The 25,366-nt window shown below is 38.9% G+C and overlaps 1 protein-coding gene and 1 long non-coding RNA gene across 4 annotated transcripts in view; one reads left to right on the top strand and one right to left on the bottom strand.

The window, feature by feature from the left end:
* Positions 1 to 25,366, top strand: part of LOC147871839 (paired box protein Pax-2-like) — a 207,225-nt gene that overhangs the window by 117,240 nt on the left and 64,619 nt on the right. For all 3 annotated transcript variants that reach the window (XM_087360011.1, XM_087360009.1, XM_087360010.1), the window contains exon 5: positions 16,050 to 16,194. In XM_087360011.1, the coding sequence (XP_087216137.1) occupies positions 16,050 to 16,194 (145 nt within the window). The remainder of the gene's footprint in view (positions 1 to 16,049; positions 16,195 to 25,366) is intronic.
* Positions 1 to 25,366, bottom strand: part of LOC147871840 (uncharacterized) — a 137,643-nt gene that overhangs the window by 54,348 nt on the left and 57,929 nt on the right. The window lies entirely within an intron of this gene.

Raw genomic sequence — 25,366 nt, forward strand, 5'->3', positions numbered from 1 at the left:
CTTGCTACAACGCAGCACAGTTATTATAACCTCGAAAAGATCATATTTGAGATCGCGGTATATGAAATCTTATCTAATTCTTTAGTAAAGGAAATGTAAGTAACGATGTTAGCTTATTAATACACAGCTTTACTTAATTTTGTTCTTGTATGTAAAAGAATATTCTCTCATCTATGGCGTGCTATGTACTTCTAACTCTATACAACTCGTCAGCACAGATATTTAAGTGTTAATTCTTCGCAGTTTTCGTAATTAATCAAAGATAAGTGGTAATTAGGATTTTGATATGTTCCTGTTTTCGACTTTTTAATTAACATTGTATTTTTAAGTAATAATTTAGATTTTTCCTTCATTTTTGGTGGTCAGTTTTCTAGTTTTAGAATGCAAAATAAAAACCTAATTTAGAAACGGTTTGTTAAAATCATATAATGCCGTATCTTTATCATGATGATTAACTGTGTAGGTTCTAGATATCTGCGTTGCTTTATAAAGGACATGTCGTCTTTAAATGAAACTCCGCAAGTAAGGAAACTCTATTTCTCGTTCCATTTGTATGTTCTTGGATTTGGCCCCGAGTCTAGGTTCGGAAGAAGCTATTACATAGCGAATTATTGTAAGTTGCCCGTTTTGTAACCGTGCATCTCTGAGCAAGGCAGAAGGTTTTATGAGATTAACATTTTAACCTAATTAGTGTTCGATTCTTCCTACTTCATAAATTTTTATGGCATCTACAGTGGAACTAAATTTGTTTCGGTGGTCTTCTTAATAGATGCAAATTTCTCCAGAGAAGATTAAAGGTTGTGGGGAAATCTTCGCGTGCAATTCACATCTTCCATGCTCTTTTTTCCCTTCCATTGTTCATAACTCAATTTCTGTGTGTGGTCCGTGATTTTTCTTTTTCGAAACTGATCCCTTACGTAACCTGATATTAATTTATTCGAAATTTTAAATGTTCGTCCTAGATTAAACGTGTCTTTTTTGTAATTTTCAATCACAAATTTAATAGAAAGTACGTTGCTGAGTAGAATTAACAGGTTTGTGGAACGAGACGTAAATGAGAGGATAATATTAAAAAGGACACAGTTTAGAATAGCGTATAGTGGCAGTTATTAAAAGATTGCACTATTTTACAGCTTGGGGCTTTCATAAAAGGCTGGAAATTAGAAAAGTAGCTCAGCGGTTATCAACTATTGAAAACCTACCGCCGTCCATGAAATTAGTTTGTTTACTAGTAAGTTGCAGGATTTGTTTGTTTCTTGCAATCAACATCATGCAGTTTTTTCGTCTGCAAAATATTGAAAGGGATGTCTGTGACCCTGTTTTCAGCACAGTGCACTTTCGTCCATTAGCGAGTTTCTTCAGTTTGAACTCCGCCAGTGAACTGCGTCCCACGTATTATCTTTGCAGCTGAACGGTAGTTAATCCTATATACAGAGTGTCCAATGGCTTCTAGGCCATAAGTTGGGAATTTCTTATCTAGGAGTAGCCGTTATGGTGCTACGCTGTTTACATCACCTGCGATGTAGCCACGTTGACATGACAGTTTGCTAGTCGTTGCTGTTTTTGACGTAAATACGTCTATATTTTAGGGTCAGTGTCATTCGGCAAAAATGTTACGAAAAAGTGTTACGAAATAGTGTTACGAAAAAGGGAAACGAAAAAGTGTAACTTCATTGTTATGTTACCTTGGAAACGTTATCTGTTTATCAACAAATAAACAACAATGGTTACCTACATAGTTACATTACATTACTTTACTTTACCTTACCTTTCCTTAACCGCCACGGTGGTCTAGCGGTTAGAACGCTGGCCTTGTAATCCTGGGGTCTCGGGTTCGATTCACGGCGGTGCCCGAATTTATAACTTGTGTTGGGAAAGGCCGTGGTCTAGGCAACACGGAGTTTTCCTCCGGGGGCTTCCCCGGTTTCTCCGTGGCATCCCAACAGTTACTCCATTCACACACAGAAGAAGGCAATGGCAAACCACTTCTGGATCATCTGCCAAGAACGTATATGAACAGGTCCCAGTCCGAGAAAAGGATGGAAGGATCCTGTTCATATGGACCTGTCGTCAGACAGAACACTAAATAATAATAAGATGAGGTGGTCCAGCGGTTAGAACGCTGGCCTTGTAATCCTGGGGTCCCGGGTTCGATTCCCGGCGGTGCCCGAATTTATAACTTGTGTTGGGCAAGGCCGTGGTCTAGGCAACACGGAGTTTTCCTCCGTGGCATCCCAACAGTTACTCCATTCACACATAGAAAAAGGCAATGGCAAACCACTTCTGGATCATCTGCCAAGAACGTATATGAACAGGTCCCAGTCCGAGAAGAGAAAAGGATGGAAGGATCCTGTTCATATGGACCTGTCATCAGACAGAACACTAAATAATAAATAACCTTTCCTTACCTTACATTACCTTACATTCAGCTACAACAGACCCATCTTAAGCGTAACTAATTGAAGTTGAATAAGCAATGTCTTAATCAAAATTTACTCAATTGTAAAGCATGCATAAAGAAAATATTTATAATAAAGCCAATATATAAACTTCCTTTCCGTATAGACGTATTTACGTCAAATTCTCCGGAACCGTGGTTCCACTGACAACTCTTTTTTTTCTGTTGTTCCTGTGTTTCCTTCAGGACCCTTTCCTCCTATTCTGGAAACATGTAAATAGAGTAGCGACACAGCGGCTCTACCACGGAAAAACACATTTTCCTCATTACGTTTTCCCGCACTTTGCCAGATAACTGAATTCCCCCATGACGTTGCACTTCTGGGACACGCACTATATCACTGTTATAACACTCAGTAGCTCTAAATTCTGCAAAAATTGTATGTATTGTTGCATATGATTCCCAGAATTAACGACAAAAGCATTAACTATTTGATCTTAGAAACTGAATTGTTAAATATTATTTACGTATTTGAGCTTCTTGTTTCAAAGGGTTAACTAACACGCGGACACGTAGCCCTGTTCTATGGCGTCATCTGCCCCTATGTCACATCACCACGTCTCGTGGATCTGCAAATGAATTCAGTTCACGTACAGAAAGGCGAGCTAATCAGTGCGAGTAATATCGTATTAGGTGCAGTACATTTGGCTCTGATACGACGTCAGAATGTCTGCAGTGCGCGGTCGTTCAGCTGGCCATGAAATTTCCTGCGTTTATCGATGTCAAATGATTTGTTAAGTATCGTGAGAGGTTTTGGATAAGTACGTGCAGGCAAGTTATTGTAGGTTTCTGTAAAGTGAGTAACATGCATCAGTGAAAATTCTTAGCGAGAGAAATTTCGTTTTAGTTGGTTGTTCATTTATTCTGATTTTTCAAAGTGTTTATTGTAATTAATAATAGACTGAGCCTATTATATTTAAATATGAGTTTCAATGAAACTTAAGAAGCAATATACAGCATTAAGATGGTTGTATTCTTTGTTGTTGTCCGTGTAGTCTAGTATAAATTTTCTGGCGTTTACAGAGGCACGTACTGCCTACATCATCATGGTGATCACCTTGATGACAGGAGTCATAATTGTATTGTAGATTAATAACTTAATATTTTATCAAAGTCTGTCTAGCAGTTCGGAGATTAATTATTTATTGTTCCGGATGCAAATATACGGACCTACCCATAATTTGTTTTATTTTAGAGACGTACAAATGCGGCTTAGTGTAATGTTCATACATACTGTCTTCATATATCAGATCCATTCTGGGTCACCGACGTTTTTATTCTATGACTTTTTTTTAAAAAAAATTTTGTTGTGGGATGGTTTCGTAAGGAAGCCGTCGTAGGAGCAATTCAACTGAAACTGCAAATCTCCTTATTACAGAGTCGTATGATTTAGTGACACTTTGCACCAAATGTCTTTTCTGTGATGCTGTAGAAGAATTTTCTTCTTATATATTTCGAAGGTGCCAGCTCTGCTCATATTCACTGCACACTGATGTGGAAGCTGAAACCATGTTGCAAATATTACACGAATATTTGTGTTACTCTGTTTGTAAATGGTGTTTTCCACGTGCATGTCTAATATATTTAAACTCGTAATGGATACTAGGCTAGTATATTGCATATGGCGTTCTATGTTTCTTCTGTCAGAACCGAGTTGAAAATTAACATTATAGTAACGTTTTGCTGAATATAAATCTTCTTAAAAAAATAAACTCAGAGGCAGAAAATATCTGTCTTCTGAAGACACTTTAATGTCAAAATGTCTAGAAATTTTGTGGAACATTTGGGAGGCTGTTCAGTCCTGGAGTATCTGAGGTAAACCAAGAAGTCTCTTGGTAAGATTTCAAGTTCTTACGGAGGAGAATATAAAGATTATTGTGTTCGGGGATATTGCGCTGAGTATTCTGTTAGATGTTTATTGACGTTTAAGATGTTATTTCCTAAATATTCTTGAGATAAATCTACATTTATTATGACAAACATCGGAATTTTGTCTTTCATCAGAATAATTTAGTTCCGATTGATTTATTATTATTATTATTATTATTTTAAATGAAAAATACATTTTAAAAACCCGCATTAACATACGTAATTTCTCGTAGGTTTCTAACAAGATGTTGGCTGTCACTACGAACGTACGAGGGTCGCTCATTAAGTAATGCCCCATATTTTTTTTCTCAGCCAATAATGAAGATAGAAAAGTGTACTTTTACATGCTTGAGATTTGATGTTTCCCGCGTTCGTGTACGGAGTTTCAAATGATTCCAACCGATAGCGGAGCTGTAGTGAACTGTTAAAATGGCGTCTGTGAACGACTCTCGTTACAAGCAACGAGCTGTAATTGAATTCCTTGTTGCTGAAAAAGAAACGGTGGTGAACATTCATAAACGTTTGTGTGCTGTGTATGGAAGCTGTGCAGTCGATAGGAGCACCGTTGGTCGCTGGGCTAAGAGAGTTAAAGCTTCAGGAAGTGAAGAAACCGAGCTCCGTGATCTGCCGCGCTCTGGGCGTCCTGCCACAGCCACCACTCCAGACATGTTGAACCGCGCGGATGCCATTATTCGTGAGGATCGGCGCATCACAACTCGACAATTGGCCCAACAGCTTTCAGTCAGCAATGGAAGTGTGATTGCAATTATCCAGGCTCTCGCATATTCGAAGGTGTGCGCAAGATGGGTTCCACGAAGTCTCACAGCAGACCACAGGATTCAAAGGAAAACGGTTTCTTCTGAATTGTTGGAGCGTTTTGATGCTGAGGGAGAGGTCTTTCTGTCCCGGATCATTACAGGTGACGAAACCTGGATACACCACTTTGAGCCAGAGACAAAAAGGCAGTCAATGGAGTGGCATCATCCTCAATCACCGAGAAAGAAGAAATTCAAGACAACTCCCTCCGCCGGAAAAGTCATGATGACTGTCTTTTGGGACAGTGATGGGGTCATTCTTGTGGATGTGATGCCAAGAGGTGCGACCATCAATTCAGACGCGTACATCAGGACCCTGAAAACCCTCAAGAAGCGTTTTCGACGAGTTCGGCCTCACAAGCATCCAGCAGAAATTTTGCTCCTGCACGACAATGCACGCCCTCACACAAGTCTGAGAACCCGGGAAGAAATCACCAAATTGGGTTGGACGGTGCTACCCCATCCACCCTACAGTCCAGATCTGGCACCCTCCGACTTCCATCTCTTTGGGCCACTTAAAGATGCTATCCGCGGAACAAGATTTGAAGATGACGAGAGCGTGATTCAAGCAGTGAGGACATGGCTACGTGCACAGGACAAGAGCTGGTACCGGCAAGGCATGCATGCACTTGTTCCACGCTGGCGTAAAACCGTACAAGTTGATGGGGACTATGTGGAAAAATAGTATGTGTAAAGGAAACATTGATTTATATTGTCACTAAATTTGAGCCATCTTGAATAAATATGTTCTGAGGAAAAAAATGTGGGGCATTACTTAATGAGCGACCCTCGTATAATCGTAATTTTTGCGTGGGTACGTCAGAACACTGTTGGCCCTTTTTTTTCTGTTAGAGCAAGTGAATGTTACTTCTATCTGATCTCGATTCGTATTACGTCAGTAGCCCCACTGTCATAAACACCGCATACCAGGGGTCCGTGGAGATTTATATTAATCTCTCCCATGCTCCATTATCCAGAATTTGAATTAGAACCGGAAAAAATATTTTCATTATGTATTTATGTTCTATGCTTTAAATTTCTGCTATTGTATGAGGGGATCTGTTGGCTAGTTTGTCAGTGGGATTACAGTCTAACGCCTTTAACAATTTCCGGACGGGTTCAATTTGAACTTTCCTTATATGGGCGTATACCGCCCTGTGACAATGATTAGTGATGCATGAATTTAAAGAATGTAAAATGAAGTGGTCATTTTCGCATTAAAGGTCCAGCCCAGTATTTGCCTGGAGAGACGATACTCATGAAAGTCTAATTATTGCGAGTCTGCGAGGCGAGATTTGAACCTGGATCTTCCCGAATAATAAAAAAAGAAAATGCTAACCCCTTGCCCGTGACGATCGATTAACTGGGAGTTGGAAATATTTATAACACGTAAATACGGTAGGTTCTGTCTTCGACGGAATCTGGGTGAGACGAGAAATTTCATCATTAGAGAAATCCACATTTCCGATTGCTCAGTTATCACACATGTAAATTTACGTCTGATAACAGAAAATTTTTAATACTGAAACGAAAATAGAACTAATAATGTAACGGGACGTGATCCGTTCAAATATTTTTGTGTTATGATCGTATAATTCTGATCCATACGAATGCAATATGAGAAGTAATGTTGACAGGAAATTTAAATACATTAAACTCTTGGTGTACAATGCTGGAGCGTTTGCGTTAAATTGCGTTAAAGTTGTCAGGAGTTGACGACATGTCGTTGGCAAGGTGACTCTGGCCTCAAATGGCTACTGCGAAGCTGTTAGGGAATCCGCACGAGTGGTTCCATCATTATAGTCTAACTTTAACCAAATTTTAGAAAATTACCCTTTGTCAAATTCCGTGAAAATACCTTGCAGTGGTCTTTGAATTGTTTCGTGTGGACATGGCATTTTGCAAATTCCAGTTCCGAGGTCTCCAAAAATATAATAAGCACACGAGGAATGTATTTATTTATTTAGTGTTCTGTCTGACGACAGGTCCATATGAACAGGATCCTTCCATCCTTTTCTCGGACTGGGACCTGTTCATATACGTTCTTGGCAGATGATCCACAAGTGGTTTGCCATTGCCTTCTTCTGTGTGTGAATGGAGTAATTGTTGGGATGCCACGGAGGAAAACTCCGTGTTGCCTAGACCACGGCCTTGCCCAACACAAGTTATAAATTCGAGCACCGCCGGGAATCGAACCCGAGACCCCAGGATTACAAGGCCAGCGTTCTGACCGCTAGACCACCGTGGCTTGCAGTTGGAATATCGTCATTAAATTAATAAAATACCGCTTACTGTTGCTAAAGATCCAACACCACGTACGAAAGCAAACAGTGCAAAGCGTCTCTTTTAATTCTGCCCTTTAATTTCGGAACTTGTTCCTGTTTCTCGCTCAGAAGCGTCTGTTCTGCGTGTGATCGCGTGTTACCGTCGAAATATGTCATCCTCTGCACATGACGACAGAGAGTTATTATTTGTCAGACGTAAAAGAAGTCACGCAGTAAATTTTGTTCCAAGTGACAAGACCTAATCGGCCAAACTAGAATGGTGCACGCGTTCTAATTGTGTCTATCTGCATAAGTGAGAAGTTTAACAGTGTTTCTCGAGCATCCAGAGCTAAGCTAATTATTAAAACCAGGCCAGAAAAAGGGAGTTGTGGAAATGACATTTCTTTTTAACTTTGTAATGACATTTCAATCTGAAAAAAGAAGTGTTTGGAAATTTAAACTGTATTAGAGGGGAGACGAACGTTCTGTCAGATTTCATAATTAAAGTTTCTTGTAACAAACGTAATCACTACTTAGACCTTGCAGCGTAATTTGTATAGAACGATGAAGTTAATTCAGATATTAGGATATGAATAATTGTTGAGGCAGCGTGGGAGCTAATGAGTAAAGCCTTCTGCTCAGTAACACATCATAATATAATTTAACCTCACAGCAGAAATTATCGATTATAGAAATCAGAAACTGATTTATCATATCACTTGTTTCGTCCAGTTTAAATTGCCCTTATTTATATTTTTTTATTTAGTGTTCTGTCTGATGACAGGTCCATATGAACAGGATCCTTCCATCCTTTTCTCGGACTGGGACCTGTTCATATACGTTCTTGGCAGATGATCCAGAAGTGGTTTGCCATTGCCTTCTTCTGTGTGTGAATGGAGTAATTGTTGGGATGCCACGGAGAAACCGGGGAAGCCCCCGGAGGAAAACTCCGTGTTGCCTAGACCACGGCCTTGCCCAACACAAGTTATAAATTCGGGCAATGTTGTTATTGTGGAACATCTGATGAGTCTTTAAACAATTTTTTGTTGTGTCCAGCTTACGCCGGACACAGCAAAAAATTTGGGGGGGGGGGGCTCAGCCGGGATTTGAACCCGGGACCTCCTGCATCCAAAGCAGGGATCATACTATTATTGTTGTATTGTTTTTGTTTTAGTTTCTAAGCAATACATTAAGGTATAGCCCTTCAGCTAAGTGCGTCTTGCTGAAAATTTATGGAGATGTTTGGACATTTTTTATCGAAATATTGCCCTCTGAGGACAGTATCACGTCACAGTAAAGAGTCCGGATTCTTTATATGCCTTTAGTTTACTTTTATTTTCACTTGTTTTTGTTTAATGAATGCATTTATTGGTGTGTACTTATCATAGGCTCGTTGCTGTTAGCAAAACACTTTAATAAAATAATTTAATTTAATTATTGTGATCTTCATATTCCCGAAGGACAAACCGCGTCGCGTTTAATGCAGGGGACTTTTAATTCCTTTTGTGCAATACAGTATAGTAATTTTATAAGGCGACGACATAAAAACTGCTTCTGAGAGCGACGCTCAAAGATGGTACATTATTTAAATTGTCGGGGCAGTGTAATCCCTGGAGCTCCTGCCCTTAACGTGATCTGACGCAAGGAGCTTCGGAGTCCAAACTCGGCTTCTCAGCTGCACCCCATCCCATGCTCCAGTATAAATCATGTTAACCCTGTTTTCAGTTGACTCGGCTCTTGTGTGACCCTTGAACTCCTTGCTCGCTCTTAGGGACGCCTCCCCGCATCGACACGAGGTGTCAAAGCACATCCCTCCAGCCCCATGTTAGTGTTGTTCCACTTCTTCATTGATGTTTTATGGGGCCCTTCCGGTCTCAGTTCCGACCCCCGGGGGATTACCTCCCTCCACGCGACTCAGAGTGGAAAAGTTCGTAAATCATGCTTTTCGTTAGCGCCTTCAAGTTTGTTTGAAATAGAACAGTGTGTTTTAACTGAAATAACATAGAGTGGAAATTGGTTATAAATATTTAATAAGTGACACTAAACCAAAAGACAGAATGTTTACAGTAACTGGTAGTTGAATCAGCCTCTTCCTTAAGCACCCTGTCCTCTTTCGGTTGTAGTTGTTGATCTTGTTGCAAAACCAGTCACGTACTGTGCCTTTAGGCTGCATCACGCAGCGTCGAACGACAAAAGAATGGCCTTCTGTAAGTGACGATGTTTTTGCGCTCTGCAGACAAGGCACTTCCAACATTTCAGCGCAAGAAAAATTACGGTAAAGATTATATGCCGCTAATCCTCACCTGTCTCTTTAAAATTATCAGCTAAGTTATATAATTGTGTCCATACTAAAATAATTATAGTATCCCAACAAATTTTCTAAGTATATAGAACCCTAAAATTTATCATTGTGTTCACAAAAGCCCTCCGTTGGTCCCTCCCTATCATAATTCGGTCCAGTCTGTATATTCACACCCAATTTCTCTTAATATATTCCTGTATTTGCCTTGCCGTCTGTGTCCAGATCTCGAAAGTACTGTCAGAGCCAACGGGAGCAATGTTTACCCTGAAAATGGGGGCAGTACGAAGATGGCTGTCTTCTGGGTTGTAGCGTTTACCAACGTTTCATGATCAGGGCCATCATCACCGTGATGATGAAGGCAGCAAGTACCTCTGAAACGTCGGTAAACTTGTACCAGACTATACGTCGCTACAACCCAGAAGACAGCCATCATAGTTACCTGTACTTTGTTGAAAGGTTTAATTAAAGTAACCAACAGATCAGCCTGGACTAATCCGTATCTGTTTTACAATTTCCAATATTCCAGGACAGAAATTCGCGAACACTGGCGCCCGGATGTTCATGCGGTACAGGAATTCTATTAAAGCAGTTTGCTTTAATGTTAGCTCTCCATCAAACTGCAAGGTAAACACAGAGCACTGGCGTTCTTTATTACCACCGCCGACCCCCGTGGAACGAGTGCCCTCTGACCTAACCTCCGGCCGTTTTCTTAACTAGAACCATTTAGTGATCTCGGTATAATCACATTCCCTAAAATTGCTTTTACAGTAGAATATTTCAAATGTGGCATCTGTGAATGCGTGCTAAAAATTCTCTCGATGTAAAAGAACTTCTGTACACTTGCCACTAAATTTTATAGCTAAAATTTCAGTTCCAAGCGCATTGAACACGCGATTCAGATGACCGTCAATCCGTACTAGGGGAGACCGGGGCTAGTTGTTACAATTTTCAATTTTTTTTTTGTGAGCATTTATTCTTAAAATTTACAAAGTTAGCAATCATGGCTTCAGGCAGTGTAAGTTTGATCCTGTTTCGCCAAAGAAAGATGCATTTATGGGCAAGTACCATGCAGCTTTTGCAGTTAAGACTTCGGAATTAATAAATTACCACAGTAACAGCACAACAAATCATGGAAACTGTAACAAGAAATTATTTATTTAACATTTTGATCTTTGAAATGGGGGAGTGCTGTTTTATTTGAGGTACAGGCTAAATATTCAAGTTATTTGTATGAGTTTGAGCTATAGAACATTAAACCAGTAGCCTATTTGACGTTATTGCCATTTCATGTTACTCTTATGATGTCTTCATGTCATTCCTAGTTCGTATTTCAACGAAGTATAAAATGCACATACGTCACCAGTACTAGATAACAGTTTGAATAATTTGTAACGATTGGTTAGAATAATATAAAATGAAGATATATCTGCAGTTAGACACAGTAATCGCATGTAGACTGTCTTATGTTTTGAAAACAGCCAGAAAATTCTGTATTGATGTCTCCGAAATTAAAGCTTTCGGATCGCGAGACAAGGACTTCTCTGCCGCTGAACTAACTTGCTCGATAGTCATTAAGAAGACGGAGTTGAAAGCGCGTATGATTGATGTACCGCTGGGACTTATTTTCTTGTTTTAATTAAAGTTTCCAATTTATTAAATCGTCGAACGTGCAATTACGAGTACGCCATGATGACTCTCTGTGCGGTTTGTGATCGAAAGGACACTTGAACACTGGCGGGACTCAGCTTCACGAGGGCTGAGGTAAAAATTGCTAGCGCGAACGCGGAACGAGGGTTTGAGGGAGAAATATCGGTCTTCCTCTACTAACTTCAGCTTGTATATGGAGCCTCAGTTCCCTTAATTACAGGCATCCCGTCCTATAATTAAATTGCGTCTGATTTATTGTGAGGGCAGAGGGAAGAAATGAAGTTCCATGGCCCACTTGAATACCAGCACACACTTACTTCAACTCGACTGTATGAACCTGCAGCTCGTTAAGAGTGGCAAGGTGAAAAAGTGTTATGTCACTAATAATTCTGCGAGTTGCAATTCATATGAACTTCACTCTGTAGTAAGCGAGATATAGCGATAGCGGAAAAATAGTATCACTTAACAGACGTTCCATTGTTTTCTGTACTGGGGAAACAAGACATTTGTTTGCTTGTCTTGTTTTCTTAGGTAAATGTGACGTACCACGTTGTGAGGGCGTCTAAGTGGCGCGTAGATAAAAGGGTTACTGTCCTTGGCTCTATAGAGACGCTCCGGTCCCTTCATCGTCTGAGAAAAGAATCATAGATATAGGAAGATGGGTTGATACAGAACCCTCTGGGCATGTTGACGAAGAGAAAACACACTGTCGAGAAACAAACCCGGACCATCTAGCTTGTAGACAGACACTTCACTGAGATATCCTGATTCTCGTGTAGCTGTACTGTTCTGTCTGCTGATTCAGGTTTATGTCATTCGTCTGCGGTCTGCTAAAAATATGTGGGAATAAAAATTAGTGACGGGCACAAGCCTTATTGGGACTATACATTATAATTTAATTCTAGCCATTGGTTGACTAGGGAACATGGCAAAGGTTGATCGGGTAACGTAACAGACGAGGAATGGATTGGCGAATTTGCAACTATCAGCTTCTCAAGGAGGATTGCTCAGTAGAGTCCGTTCTTAATTATAATTGCTGTTATTATGAGGCGTAAAATATACGAGACCAGATAACTTACGTAAAAAAATGACCTTTCCGTTTTGAGTTAATTTAAAAAAAAAACACTTTAAACTACGTCCTTTCCAAATCGGTTTAAGTACTTTATTCTCTGCAGAGTGTTCATTGCAGGATGTATAAAAGCAGACAAGCATTATATCTCACTCAAAGTTTTGTCGTTGCTTGTACCCCTCCCAACTACCAATCACGCAAGTGGAGTGTGTGTTCCCCATAAAACAAGTTTTCCACCATTCTACAGAATTCTGTGACGTCATCACGGTTGAAAGTACTGGCATCATCGAGAGGCCTTTGCTTCTTGGTATCGGAGTTTGATTACCCATAGAATCCCGTCGTAAGGCGGCTGAGAGATTATGGTTCATGAATGTATACATACAGGAGGCGGCAGACACGTTTGAACTCATAGCAACGACACACATATTTCAGTATCATAAAGAAAAGGTGAGGATAACCTGCAGTCTTCGGCTTGATGACATATATTCCAACGTAGTGGAACGAAGTTTGTCGTAGGAGAGGTTATAACCGGCTCCCAAACTCCTTTACTGTACATTAGACTCTGACGTTCTTATATCGGTTGTGTGGAATATTAGTTTAATTCTTTCCGTGCTATACACGAGATATCTCCCTTGAAAATACTTAGGCTCCTGGTACTTTTTTCGGTGTGTAAGACGGTTAAAATTTGCGACATGCATTACAAGAATAATATTTATTTTAATAAAAATAATGGATAGAGTTAAATCGGTATGGATTTTAATGAGAAATTCGTTTATTCGGTGTAATACTTAAAATAAAGTTAAGAGTTCAGATCCCTTTGTAGTTTGTCTTCTTTTTAAAATAAAAGTAAAAAGTAAAGTTTGTCCCACTATACGCCATGTAGGCGTTTGGGGGGAGTGGAGGTATAGCTCCTCTCTTCCTTGACCTCGGCACTAGATGGAGGTGAGTGGTCAGCATCACGCCCCGGCCGGCTTTACCTCCGGGAAAGGACCCCGGTACCCATTGTAGAGGAGGCTGGGTGGGCCCCAGAGCCGGTCTGGACGCAGAGGCTAGAGGAAAAAATCCTCTGCCCCCGTCGGGGATCGAATCTTTTTAAAATAAAAAGTAAAATAATAAAATAAATACAAACAAAATAAACGCAAAATTGTAAATCATATATTATCTGTCCGCACGTTTCAAGTCTGCAACTAGGCGACCGATTTCCGTTAAATTTGATACTGTGGGTTAACACAGAAATGCAATGCGAGTTTTATTTTGGACAATATACCTTCTACTAAACATGTATGTAAAATCAAGTTTAATCAGCTTTGTCAAAAACCTCGTATCGTACAAAAATATTGGTATTGGTATCCAATCCCCCGGCCTAGAATGCTTGGAGTTTTACCTACACGCCCCCTATATACTTCAGTGGCGTTGTGATTTGAGTATAGGATTATCTTTCCAACATTCATGATCAACTTTCCTCTTTCGTCAAGGTTGCATAATCTGTGAAGCTGAAACAGCTTTGGTAAAGAACCCAAGAATCTGTGTTTTCATTAAATTCTGGTCTTTTGAGCAATTATGTCGTACAGATTTGTAAATCTAGTCGTATATGTGTTATTAACGTACAAGACTGAACCACTAGGACCTCAATAATTTTCTCCGCATAGAAAAACTCGCATCTCAATATGTCGATTGTAGCAGAATATATTGTCGGTCAATGTGGGAAGTCCAAATGCTGGACGTAATTGCGACACGCTGTATACAGGGCCTCTGTGGAGCTAACAGTAGCATTAGCATCACAGAGTAAATACCGAGCGTGTTTGGTTTTTCCTTCCACCCTTTGTTTATACGTACTTAATTAATGGCCTCGTTCCGTTTAGAAAAACCTCCCCATTTCGCCCTTCATCCATTTCCACCTCACAGTCTCATATATAGACACATACATAAAGTTAGCGCGTTGAAAATGTATTTCTCACGAATCAATCTGTTTTGTACTGTCCTCTGCACTCCGATTGACGACGTTTAGACACGAGTGAGAGTAGGACACATGATGATAGATCGCTTTATGCATTCCATCTGCTGTTTCTTTTATTTATAATAATTTACTTTGTCTCGATGTTCGCTTATTACTCATCTGCATCATATTATCTACATGCTTCCTAATTTGTAGGCTTTTTCACGTATAATTATTTTCGGATCGCTTCTTGTTTGTATATCCTGTCTGTTAGTTTCTTTATGTATTTATTTTGTTTCATTCTGTAGACCTACATATTTGTTATCTCTTTATTTATTTACATATTTATTTATTCATTGGCCTTTTGGTAATTATTTTTTTGTAAAACAATATATTATTTATTGATTAATTTATTTATTGAGTCGAAACATTGGTTCCTTATATGTTATAGCATATTCTTTGATAATACACATTTTCATATACTGTACGAGGTGCAATCGGAAGGTTTCCAGACTGCGCGTATAAAAACCCGTACACTTATCTCAGGTATTAAATTCATCCATCACCCTCGAAGTAGTTCCCCTGGGAGTGAACACAACGATCCCAGCGCCGCTGCCAAGCCTGGAAGCATCCCTGGAAATCTTTCTTTGTCAGCCTGTCGCTGGGATCGTTGTGTTCACTCCCAGGGGAACTACTTCGAGGGTGATGGATGAATTTAATACCTGAGATAAGTGTACAGGTTTTTATAGGCGCAGTCTGGAAACTTTCCGATCGCACCTCGTATTTTGATACCTGGGAAGGAGTCGATAACTTTACTTTTCAGAAATTGGACGTTAGGACGTACACACTTTCTATTGTGCAGTCACTCTCTGCAAAGAACTCGTATTTCTAATGCTGCTCGTATTCAGACTCCCTTGCACGCAGGCCTATTGCATTTCAGCGAGTGTATCAAAAAGCTAACTGAGTTTTATGGAGTTCAACTCCACATCACATATATCACTGCAGCAGCACTCGACAGTCGCATTTATTTACATGTAAATTGATATTTACTGAGCGCCGTGTATTTTTAGTAAAGCTGAAATGTACTCCATCTCATTCGGTTCAATGTTTGCTTGCTAATATCTGTCTAGGTTTTGATGGCAGCTCACGGAATTGGACATAGTTTACGTAACAATTATTTATCATCTGCAAAGTTTATACGGCTTTGCAGGAAATTTTTCGACTGGCAAAAAAAACAGAAAAGTTAAAAAAGGAACGAAAGGAATAGATAAAGAGAGAACGAAACAAAGACGGGTGAAGAGGCAGATTTATAATAAATTGGAATGATGCTTTGTGACGTTTACCTGTGTTAACGTGTCTCCTAAGTAAAATTAGGGACACGCTTTACTTAAACAGGTGAAGGTAGAAACATTTTGGTGTTTTTATATGTAATATGAAACTTTGGATATTATCCAAGCAAAGTGGTTACTGACAACATGAAATTTCTTGAGGGTTCCGTGAGTTAGATGCATTCCACTCTTTTATGTTTTTGTACTTTACTGCATTTTCCTTACATTTCCTCTTCCACGTTACAGTAAAAGCATGACAAAACATCTGTGCCTTCTTTCTGTCAGCTTTTTCGTTATTTAGTTTGGTTTAGTTAGTTGCCTCGATGTATTCGGACTGAACGAGTTGCTTTTCCGCCCACAGACGTCGAACGATGGCAACACGACAACCAGCACATTGTCCCTCATCGTGAAGAGAGAGGACGCGGGGAAGTACCTCTCTTGCCAAGCCAGGAACACCGTCTTTCAGAAGGACGGTCTAGAGGACGGCTGGAAGCTGGAAATACAGTGTAAGTATTCATTGTATTATTTGTGATTTTCACGGCGGTGAGTATGAAGATTTCTGTCTTCTGGGTTGTTGCGCTGTGTAGTCTGGTCGATGTTAACCAACGTTTCAGAGGTCATACTGCCTCCATCATCAGGACGATTAAAATATGAAGATTTCTGTCTTCTGGGTTGTTGCGCCGTGTAGTCTGGTCGATGTTAACCAACGTTTCAGAGGTCATACTGCCTCCATCATCAGGACGATTAAAAATATGAAGATTTCTGTCTTCTGGGTTGTTGCGCTGTGTAGTCTGGTCGATGTTAACCAACGTTTCGGAGGTCATACTGTCTCCGTCATCAGGGCGATTAAAAATATGAAGATTTCTGTCTTCTGGGTTGTTGCGCTGTGTAGTCTGGTCGATGTTAACCAACGTTTCGGAGGTCATACTGCCTCCGTCATCAGGGCGATTAAAAATATGAAGATTTCTGTCTTCTGGGTTGTTGCGCTGTGTAGTCTGGTCGATGTTAACCAACGTTTCGGAGGTCATACTGCCTCCGTCATCAGGGCGATTAAAATATGAAGATTTCTGTCTTCTGGGTTGTTGCGCCGTGTAGTCTGGTCGATGTTAACCAACGTTTCAGAGGTCATACTGCCTCCATCATCAGGACGATGAATCACCCTGATGACGCAACAACCCAGAAGACAGAAATCTCTAAGTATTCGTTGTTGGATTCTGTGTGGCACCTCGGATTGCAATAAATTTGTCGACATTTGTTGAAACGTTTTGCATTGTCTTCACAGTTATCCCTACTACAAGGGGAGCGTTTGCGAATCAGTTTTAAACAGTTAAGAAACTAAGTCTATATTTATATGGAAATAATGCATCATATGAACCTGTATTGGTGAGTTGTGGTTGGTGTTATTTCACAGTGCTGATCAACTTTAAGGCAAATATGTTAGACGAGACAGTGAGATGGCTTGACTGCGTAAGGATTTGCTAGCAGGCCGACAATTTGGTAACACTAGTTGTCACTGTTTCACTGACGTTGTTAATAATGAATTTTGAGTAGGTAAGCATTTGGAAGGAGATAGTCTTTCAATACATAATTACAACTTTTGTTCCGAGAGTGAACCCACAAAAATCTTGGATTAGCATAAATAACAGCGGAAATACAACCTTTTTATCTGCTTTATACAAATTATTATTTTTTTTTAGAAAATGGTTGTGAACTGTTCAGTGTTGTTAAATCATAATTAATCGTAAACTGCGATAGTGTTGAGGGGGGGTGGGGCTTAAATAAGGGTGGCCGGCCCAGCGGATGGAATTAGATTCGACCCTGGGGATTGTCTAGGGGAACGAAGAGGCAGTCTGTCTGTCTATCTGTGTGATAGTAATGGTTTGATTTGTATGAGATGTGAAGGGAGTCGCTAAGGAAGGGTCTGTTTGTTTGGCAAAGGGCTCCCCCTCTCCCCATGGGATGGAATGGCACTTGACCTGTCTTCCATGATGTCGCTGAAGGAAACTAAAATGGGACAAAGCCCTCTTCTCAGTCAGCGATTTCAGTTTTACAAACGACAGACTGAAGGATGTAATAGAAGTCTGCTGAATCCACTGTCTCAAGTTCAGATGAACAATCAGCTTATAAGTCTGCATCTCGCTATAACGTTCACAAGTGGGACTTGTAGAACTCGTTTGAAAATGAGCGAGAGACATTTAATTGGTACAACAATTTACAATAGGTAATTAGTTTCACAAGTTAATGATTCATAACAGTACTAATGTTAATTTTAAAATGTGTATAAATAAGATACGATATCATAAGCCTACAGAAGTAATCGGTTAACAACCAGAAGCAGAGAAAGGAATTAAATAATAACTGGTAAGGGCCTTCAGTTTCTGTCTTCAGAGAGAACGTCTTGTCTGCCTTAGTGGAGTGTAAATCAGGTAAATGACTTTGCATTTCGGAGACTTATTACGTCATACACTCACCCCCTGTCAGGAGAATAAATGTAACCTTTGTTTCATTTAATAACGCAATATAATTAAAATACTTCTCGAGGAAGGGATTTCGTTTTACATTCATTGCTGATAAAGTTTGAAGCACATAAAATGTAAGTACTGTCTGTGTGTACGTATTTTTGGAAATATCTTACCCGCAAATGCATTTCGTTAAGTTTTTAAAGACATGAGCGGCGTTTTCGAGAAAACCCTGCTAGTTTCGTAACTTATGTTTCAAATTAAGTTTTAAATTATGGAATTAAAAATGCACTTCTCTGAATCTAATCTTCTCGCCCAGAGAAAGTGAGTTAGACATGTTTATATTATATTTCGACAAAAATATATTAAAATTTGAGGTAGGTCTAATTTACTTCTCACACTTCAGGTGATTCATTTGTTTATCGTAAAAAATAATATGAAGGTAACTTTATTATCAGATTTACAGCGATACTAACAGACCCTTTTATCTGGAGTTATGAATTTTTTTTATGAAAACAGATTACGAACATTGCTACAGGAGCATATTTAAAATTGTTAGTAAATACACTCTGAATCTGGTATGACTATACACGTATTCTATAAACATTTATGCACGAACTCAGTTGCATTTTACTGTTGAATTATAAACTTACGCCGCCTAAATGTGGCGTTGAAAAAAACACGATGTGTGTGACTAAGCGTCTCTACGGCCATGCAGTATGCCTCATGAGCTTTGCCCCGAGATATTTGTTACAGTTTTGAGGCCTCCGTGTCGTTCACGTTTAAACCTCACGAATGGCGTCTTAACGTGAGGCTCTCCCACAAGTAATTCATTAATTTCTCGCGCCTCGTCATTACAAATGCTTTATTGATCACCTTGTTTTCAAATACGTCTGATTTATGGCCTCCTTTTAAGATAATTGTTTTCTGTACACGGTACTCGTTTGAACTGTGGAATGATCAATTTCGACGCTACTGGAGACGGTCGGCATTCATAACTCTGACTGTGAGACCTCCGGTAAGGCGCCCAGCTGTTCGCGATGGCCCGTACGAACGGCATCACGTTTTCTTGTTGGCGGTCCACGGCACAAGAGTAAATAAATGTCGATTTGTCAAACTGCCGTTACCGGCCTCTCACTCATAGATTTTTTCCCCCAGATGTTTTTCCAATATATCTGTATTAGCTGTGTGAAATACAGTTTCATGATTGCTCTCTTCGATATGTGTTTGGATGCGCTGACAGAGATAATTGGATAGCAGAATGGTCTATTTACAAGTGATGCTACGTTTAGGAAATTTTTAGAAGTGTGGAACGAAAATATATAAATACTATAATAAAATGAGGGAACGTAGTAAAGTACTAAACGGTTACTTGCACTGTATGGGTGTAAAACTTGGTATCTTGCTTTAAATAAACAACGTACTTTATGGATAGGTTTTGAGGTTCTCTCGGTGGCAAGTACGAAGATGCCCGTCTTCTGTATTATATCGCCGTGTAGTCTGGTGGATGTCTACTATCGTTTCAGAGGTGATTGTAGGGCTATCACCCTGATGATGGAGGTGGTAAATACCTCTGAAACATTGGCAAACTTATACCAGGCTACACCGCACTACAACCCAGAAAGAAGCCATATTCATGTTTATGGGTGTCTGAAAAAAGTGCTGATATGCTAAAAGGAAAGAGGATAAAGGATTATGCGTAATGAGGAATGTATTGAGCTGTGCGTCAGATATTAGTGTGATCAAATGAAGGCGATTGGCTAGGTATGTTGCACAAATTGCATAAAATCTTTCGGATAGAAGACTTCAAGCAGTGAGATAATTTGCTTTTCTTGGATAGTACGGAAATGCGAAGTGCGGACTGGATTAATCTGGCATCAGATAAGGTCTAATATGATATTTTTAACTCTATGATGAACCTTTACTTTTGTTAAATTCATAGGATTTTTACCATATGAAAGACTGCAATCTTCACCAATGATAACTTGTATTTCGGAGCTGGTTCATTAGTTAATTGGTTCTTTAGTTTGTTGGTTGGTTCGTTAATTAGATTATTCAGACTTGGTGTCCGACTGTTTGGTTCCTCTAATAGCAGTTTCGTGAAACTCTCACTCATCTGTGCTCCGTGGCAAAGAGTCGACTTCTCGAAACTCGTTTCTCTTCGTGAGCTACGGCAAAAGGGCTTTGGTTTTACTTGTATGAAAAAACATGCCTGTAATATCTATGCAAATTGAATGAAAACAGAGCTGTAAAATATGAAATGAAAATGCTCAATGCATCTGGCTGGAAACAAGGTTTATACTCCTCAAAACAACACACCGCTTTTAAACAAACTAATCTCAACAGGTGCAGAACAAACAATAAGAAGGTTTCGCTGAGGTCTTTGCTTTTAATTACAATGGCAGTTCTGTTGTGTTTATGTTCAGATGATAAAGTAAGTTTCAGCCACTGAATTAAAAGTACCAAAAAATATACATTAATAACTCAGTGCTGGAGAGACTTTCTACTAATGCTGATAGTTTCAGTACGCAGATGGTGAAGAAAATGGTTACTTTTGTGGAACCAGATGGTTCAATTAGACGCTGAATATCTGAGCTATTGACAGCTTCTTTAAATAAACCACGAATAAATAAATCATCGTCTAGCGGTTAGAACGCTGGCCTTGTAATCCTGGGGTCTCGGGTTAGATTCCCGGCGGTGCCCGAATTTATAACTTGTGTTGGGCAAGGCCGTGGTCTAGGCAACACGGAGTTTTCCTCCGTGGCATCCCAACAATTACTCCATTCACACACAGAAGAAGGCAATGGCAAACCACTTCTGGATCATCTGCCAAGAACGTATATGAACAGGTCCCAGTCCGAGAAAAGGATGGAAGGATCCTGTTCATATCGACCTGTCGTCAGACAGAACACTAATAATAATAAGATGAGGTGGTCTAGCGGTTAGAACGCTGGCCTTGTAAGCCTGGGGTCCCGGGTTCAATTCCCGGTGGTGCTCAAATTTATAACTTGTGTTGGGCAAGGCCGTGGTCTAGGCAACACGGAGTTTTCCTCCGTGGCATCCCAACAATTACTCCATTCACATACAGAAGAAGGCAATGGCAAACCACTTCTGGATCATTTGCCAAGAACGTATATGAACAGGTCCCAGTCCGAGAAGAGAAAAGGATGGAAGGATCCTGTTCATATGGACCTGTCGTCAGACAGAACACTAAATAATAATAAGATGAGGTGGTCTAGCGGTTAGAACGCTGGCCTTGTAATCCTGGGGGTCTCGGGCTCGATTCCCGGCGGTGCCCGAATTTATAACTTGTGTTGGGCAAGGCCGTGGTCTAGGCAACACGGAGTTTTCCTCCGTGGCATCCCAACAATTACTCCATTCACACACAGAAGAAGGCAATGGCAAACCACTTCTGGATCATCTGCCAAGAACGTATATGAACAGGTCCCAGTCCGAGAAAAGGATGGAAGGATCCTGTTCATAAGGACCTGTCGTCAGACAGAACACTAAATAAATAAATAATAATAATTTACATCATATTTTTCATTGATATTCTGATATTTGTTATTGTCGTAACTGCTATTATAGTGATGTTAAGAAGTGTTGAATAATGAAGAATTTTCAGTTTTTGTTCATGGAACGATTTCCAGTTATCTTTTTGAACTAAAGACATCGAATAATGCTTGAACTGCTGTTAGTAAATTAGTAAATAACCATTTAATTACCGACAGCTAAATGAGATAAAAAAAGAACTTGTCCAAATCGCGAATTTCCATACGCAAAAATGAAACTCTTCATGTAATTATATAAAATGTCTGGCTAATTTATCACATAGGCCTACATTTTCTCTCATGCCGCGTCTGCTTCTAGGAGATCACATAAAGTATATAATGCATAAAGCGATCTAAGTTTCGTCGTTAGGAAACGAAGTATACGAGAACTATTCTAGCATTTACAAGTTTTATTATTATGTGGCGGAGCTACGGCGATAAATAATGAAACCCGAATTGTTTATTTATTAGTACCTAAATTTAATTAATCCTTGAATCCAAAGCTCGTATAAATAATATTTAATAATTCGGTCTGTACCTCAAAGAAAACACACCTCTTCACCATTACGAAGATAAACTGGTTAACGCTGTTTATATAAATAATTATTAAGATAGTGTAATTGCGTCATATTGTGAATATTATAACAATTTTTTTATTTTAATCCGTCTGATCACAATATTTATAATATTTAAATATTGACCCACACCTATTCGAAGACACTAGTACTTCTGGACATATCGGGACACTCACTCCTACATCTTTGGCCGATATGTACATCTAATAACATTTAAGAAAAACAACACCTTCGCCCAAAAATGGAAAAACAAACGTAATGAAACATCACCAAAAAACTACAGAAATCATAATTGAGTTTTAAGTTCTTAGATATATTTTACACCTGATGATGGTTTTATAAAAACTGAAACATGTTGTGTAAATGTTCCGAAATGTAAATCGATCAATCGATACGGAACATGAATGATATTTTATTATCTTAATTATAAGAAATTTTAAATATTGTGATCAGACGGATTAAAATAAATAATTGTTAAATAATTATTGTTTACACTGAGAATCACATTAATCAATAAATACATAATGTGGAATTATTTTTCATTATAGACGGTGGGGCATATAGTTAACACTAGGTTTATTCCTTGCAATATAATAATTTTCAAGTTTTCTGCTATTTGCTTAAATCATTTATAAACTGTAATAAAATTGCACGTATGAAATTAATCTAATGCAGACGTATTTAGTATAATTAGGTAACTGTGATGTTAGAAATGTTCAATTATCATTTCACGGCAGTTTATTTTAAGTCACATCCCGCGAACATCTGTTGATTTAGCTAGCACGGCATAAGCAAGTGATTCCCCTCAAATGTCGTGCTTCGGTCCCTCAGAAATCAGTGCGTCAGTGGCAGATAGTTCGTTGTTGCTGTCTTCGAGAGGCACATGCCGCCGGCCTCTTGTTATTCCCCAAGTAATTGAATCGGTCTGAATATCCTTCAGCTGTTTGAGTACTCTGTTCCGTGCTGAACATCCTGCGAACACAGCTAGCCGTCAGCCAAGTTGCTAGATTCGCAGGATGTATTCCAGACTTCTAACGTTTGCTAAATACATCGTCCTTCTTTATTAATGTTCTTTGTTCCACTCTTAACTTTATCATCTTCTTCTTTCATTTTCGAAAGAAAAGACTGCTAAGGAATAGAAGGCGTTGTGTCATCTTTCTATCACGTTATTTCAGCTTGGAAGCAAACATCAAGTCTTTTTCATGACGCCTTTTTAAAGTCAGTAGAGAGAGAGAGAAGAAAATAAAACCGGATCACTAATCTTTTAACTCTTTATTCGATGATAAGACCAAATCACTTTTAGAGTACAGTGCTGTTCAAAAGAAACTCGTGCAATGAGTCAGAAGCAAGCGTTTTTGATAATTGTTTTTACACTTATAAATGAAATACCGTTTCTTCGTCGGCCTGTCCACTTGTCTGTCTGTCTGTCTTCAGAAATTAATAAGAGAGTTTTCACGAAATTGTATATTTACAGTCTACATTTAAAATGAAAATGGAATACATTTCTGTCCAAATACATCGACACAGGCATGTTCAAGATATTTAAAACATGCTTCCAGACGTACAGAATGACCCAAAAAGATGTATATACACAAGGCTAATATTCCGTGTAGTAATGTGTATACATATTTTTGGGGGCATTATTTATTCACACAAAAATTAACTGCATCAGATTACAAATTACAGTTATTTATATAATTTCTAATGATACTTATGTTTTACTTCTTTGCATTTCTGTCTTTCTTACTCTCACTTTATCATGTTTTATTTCATTTTCTCTCACATCCTTAACATCTTTCAGTGCTTGTAACTTCCTATGCTCTCAAATTCTCTTTTGTTTCTCCCGTCTTTATTCTTTGATCGATTTCTTATAATTTTGGCACAATTTCTGTGATCATTTCCTTCCACATCTGTTAAATTCGTGGTTTATAATCTTACGATTCGACTGAGTGTAACCTCTGTATGTAAGAAAGTGTCGTTAAATAACAAAAAAAACAATCCGATTAAGAGGGTAGTTATGTTTATCGAGAATTGTACTTAACAGTAATTTTGAAAGGCAGCAGGACTTTCGTTTTGCGATTTTAAATTCACTTCAGTAAATCGGTTTGATGAATGAACTGTATACAGACGAGAGTTGAGACTGAAAACGACATTTCAGCAGTATTTCTGTGTAACGAAACTCGGTATTGACACAGGAAGTTTGTGTCTCTGATTTTGTACCCCGGGGCTGCAGTTGTAACGGGAGACGCCGAATCGCAAAGCAACGCAACTGTCACATCAGTCTCAGTACATAAATTCCAACCAAAGGAACTGGAGTTTACATCCCGGCAATGAATATGACTAAGGCCCAGTGACGTGCTGGCATCTGTCAGGAGAACAGTGTTCAGTGATGACGCTTCTAGCTTGTATATTTAAAGTACGCGGTTTGAATCTCAGTCGATATAGTACTTTCGATGGTTGTACTCACTCGTTACACGTGAAATCAGGCGTGGCACCTTGAAACAGATCACTCGCCGTTTCCTTTCTTATCCTTTTCAGTTCATGATGACATACTTGTTCTGCCGTCACAGTCGGTGTCAGATAACATCTGCATTTATTACAGCGTTGCTAAGTAACGTAAACCAAACTGTATTAATAAGTATGTAGGCTAACTGATAATTTTAAAGTACAGAAAAAATATATATATTAAATCTTGTCCGTCTAATCACAATAAAAATGGAATAAAAATCTGAAAAAGAACATCGTTTAATATCTGGTAAAAATCTGATAAAAATGTACGCTGGCATAATGTATGAAAATTGTATTTGAATTATTTATCGTTTTGAAGCTTTATATAATTATATACACCTGAGGATGGTTCTTTTAGGAACTGAAACATGTCGTGAAACATGAAAAATGATGGTCTAATGTAAATCGAATGTTTCGATAAAGAACATCATTTAATATTTTAAATATTTTAAATGTTAATTATTTTAATAAGAATTTATTGTGTTTAGACGGACAAGATTTAATATATACTTATTATATCACAATATGACGCAACTTTACCATCTTAGAAAAAAAGATGTTATTAATATAGTGGCTTGAGAAATG

Source organism: Zootermopsis nevadensis, unplaced genomic scaffold (assembly GCF_977971745.1).
Source record: "Zootermopsis nevadensis isolate Lab colony 2312 unplaced genomic scaffold, Znev_1.0 Znev_ptg000037l, whole genome shotgun sequence".
NCBI lineage: Eukaryota > Metazoa > Arthropoda > Insecta > Blattodea > Termopsidae > Zootermopsis > Zootermopsis nevadensis.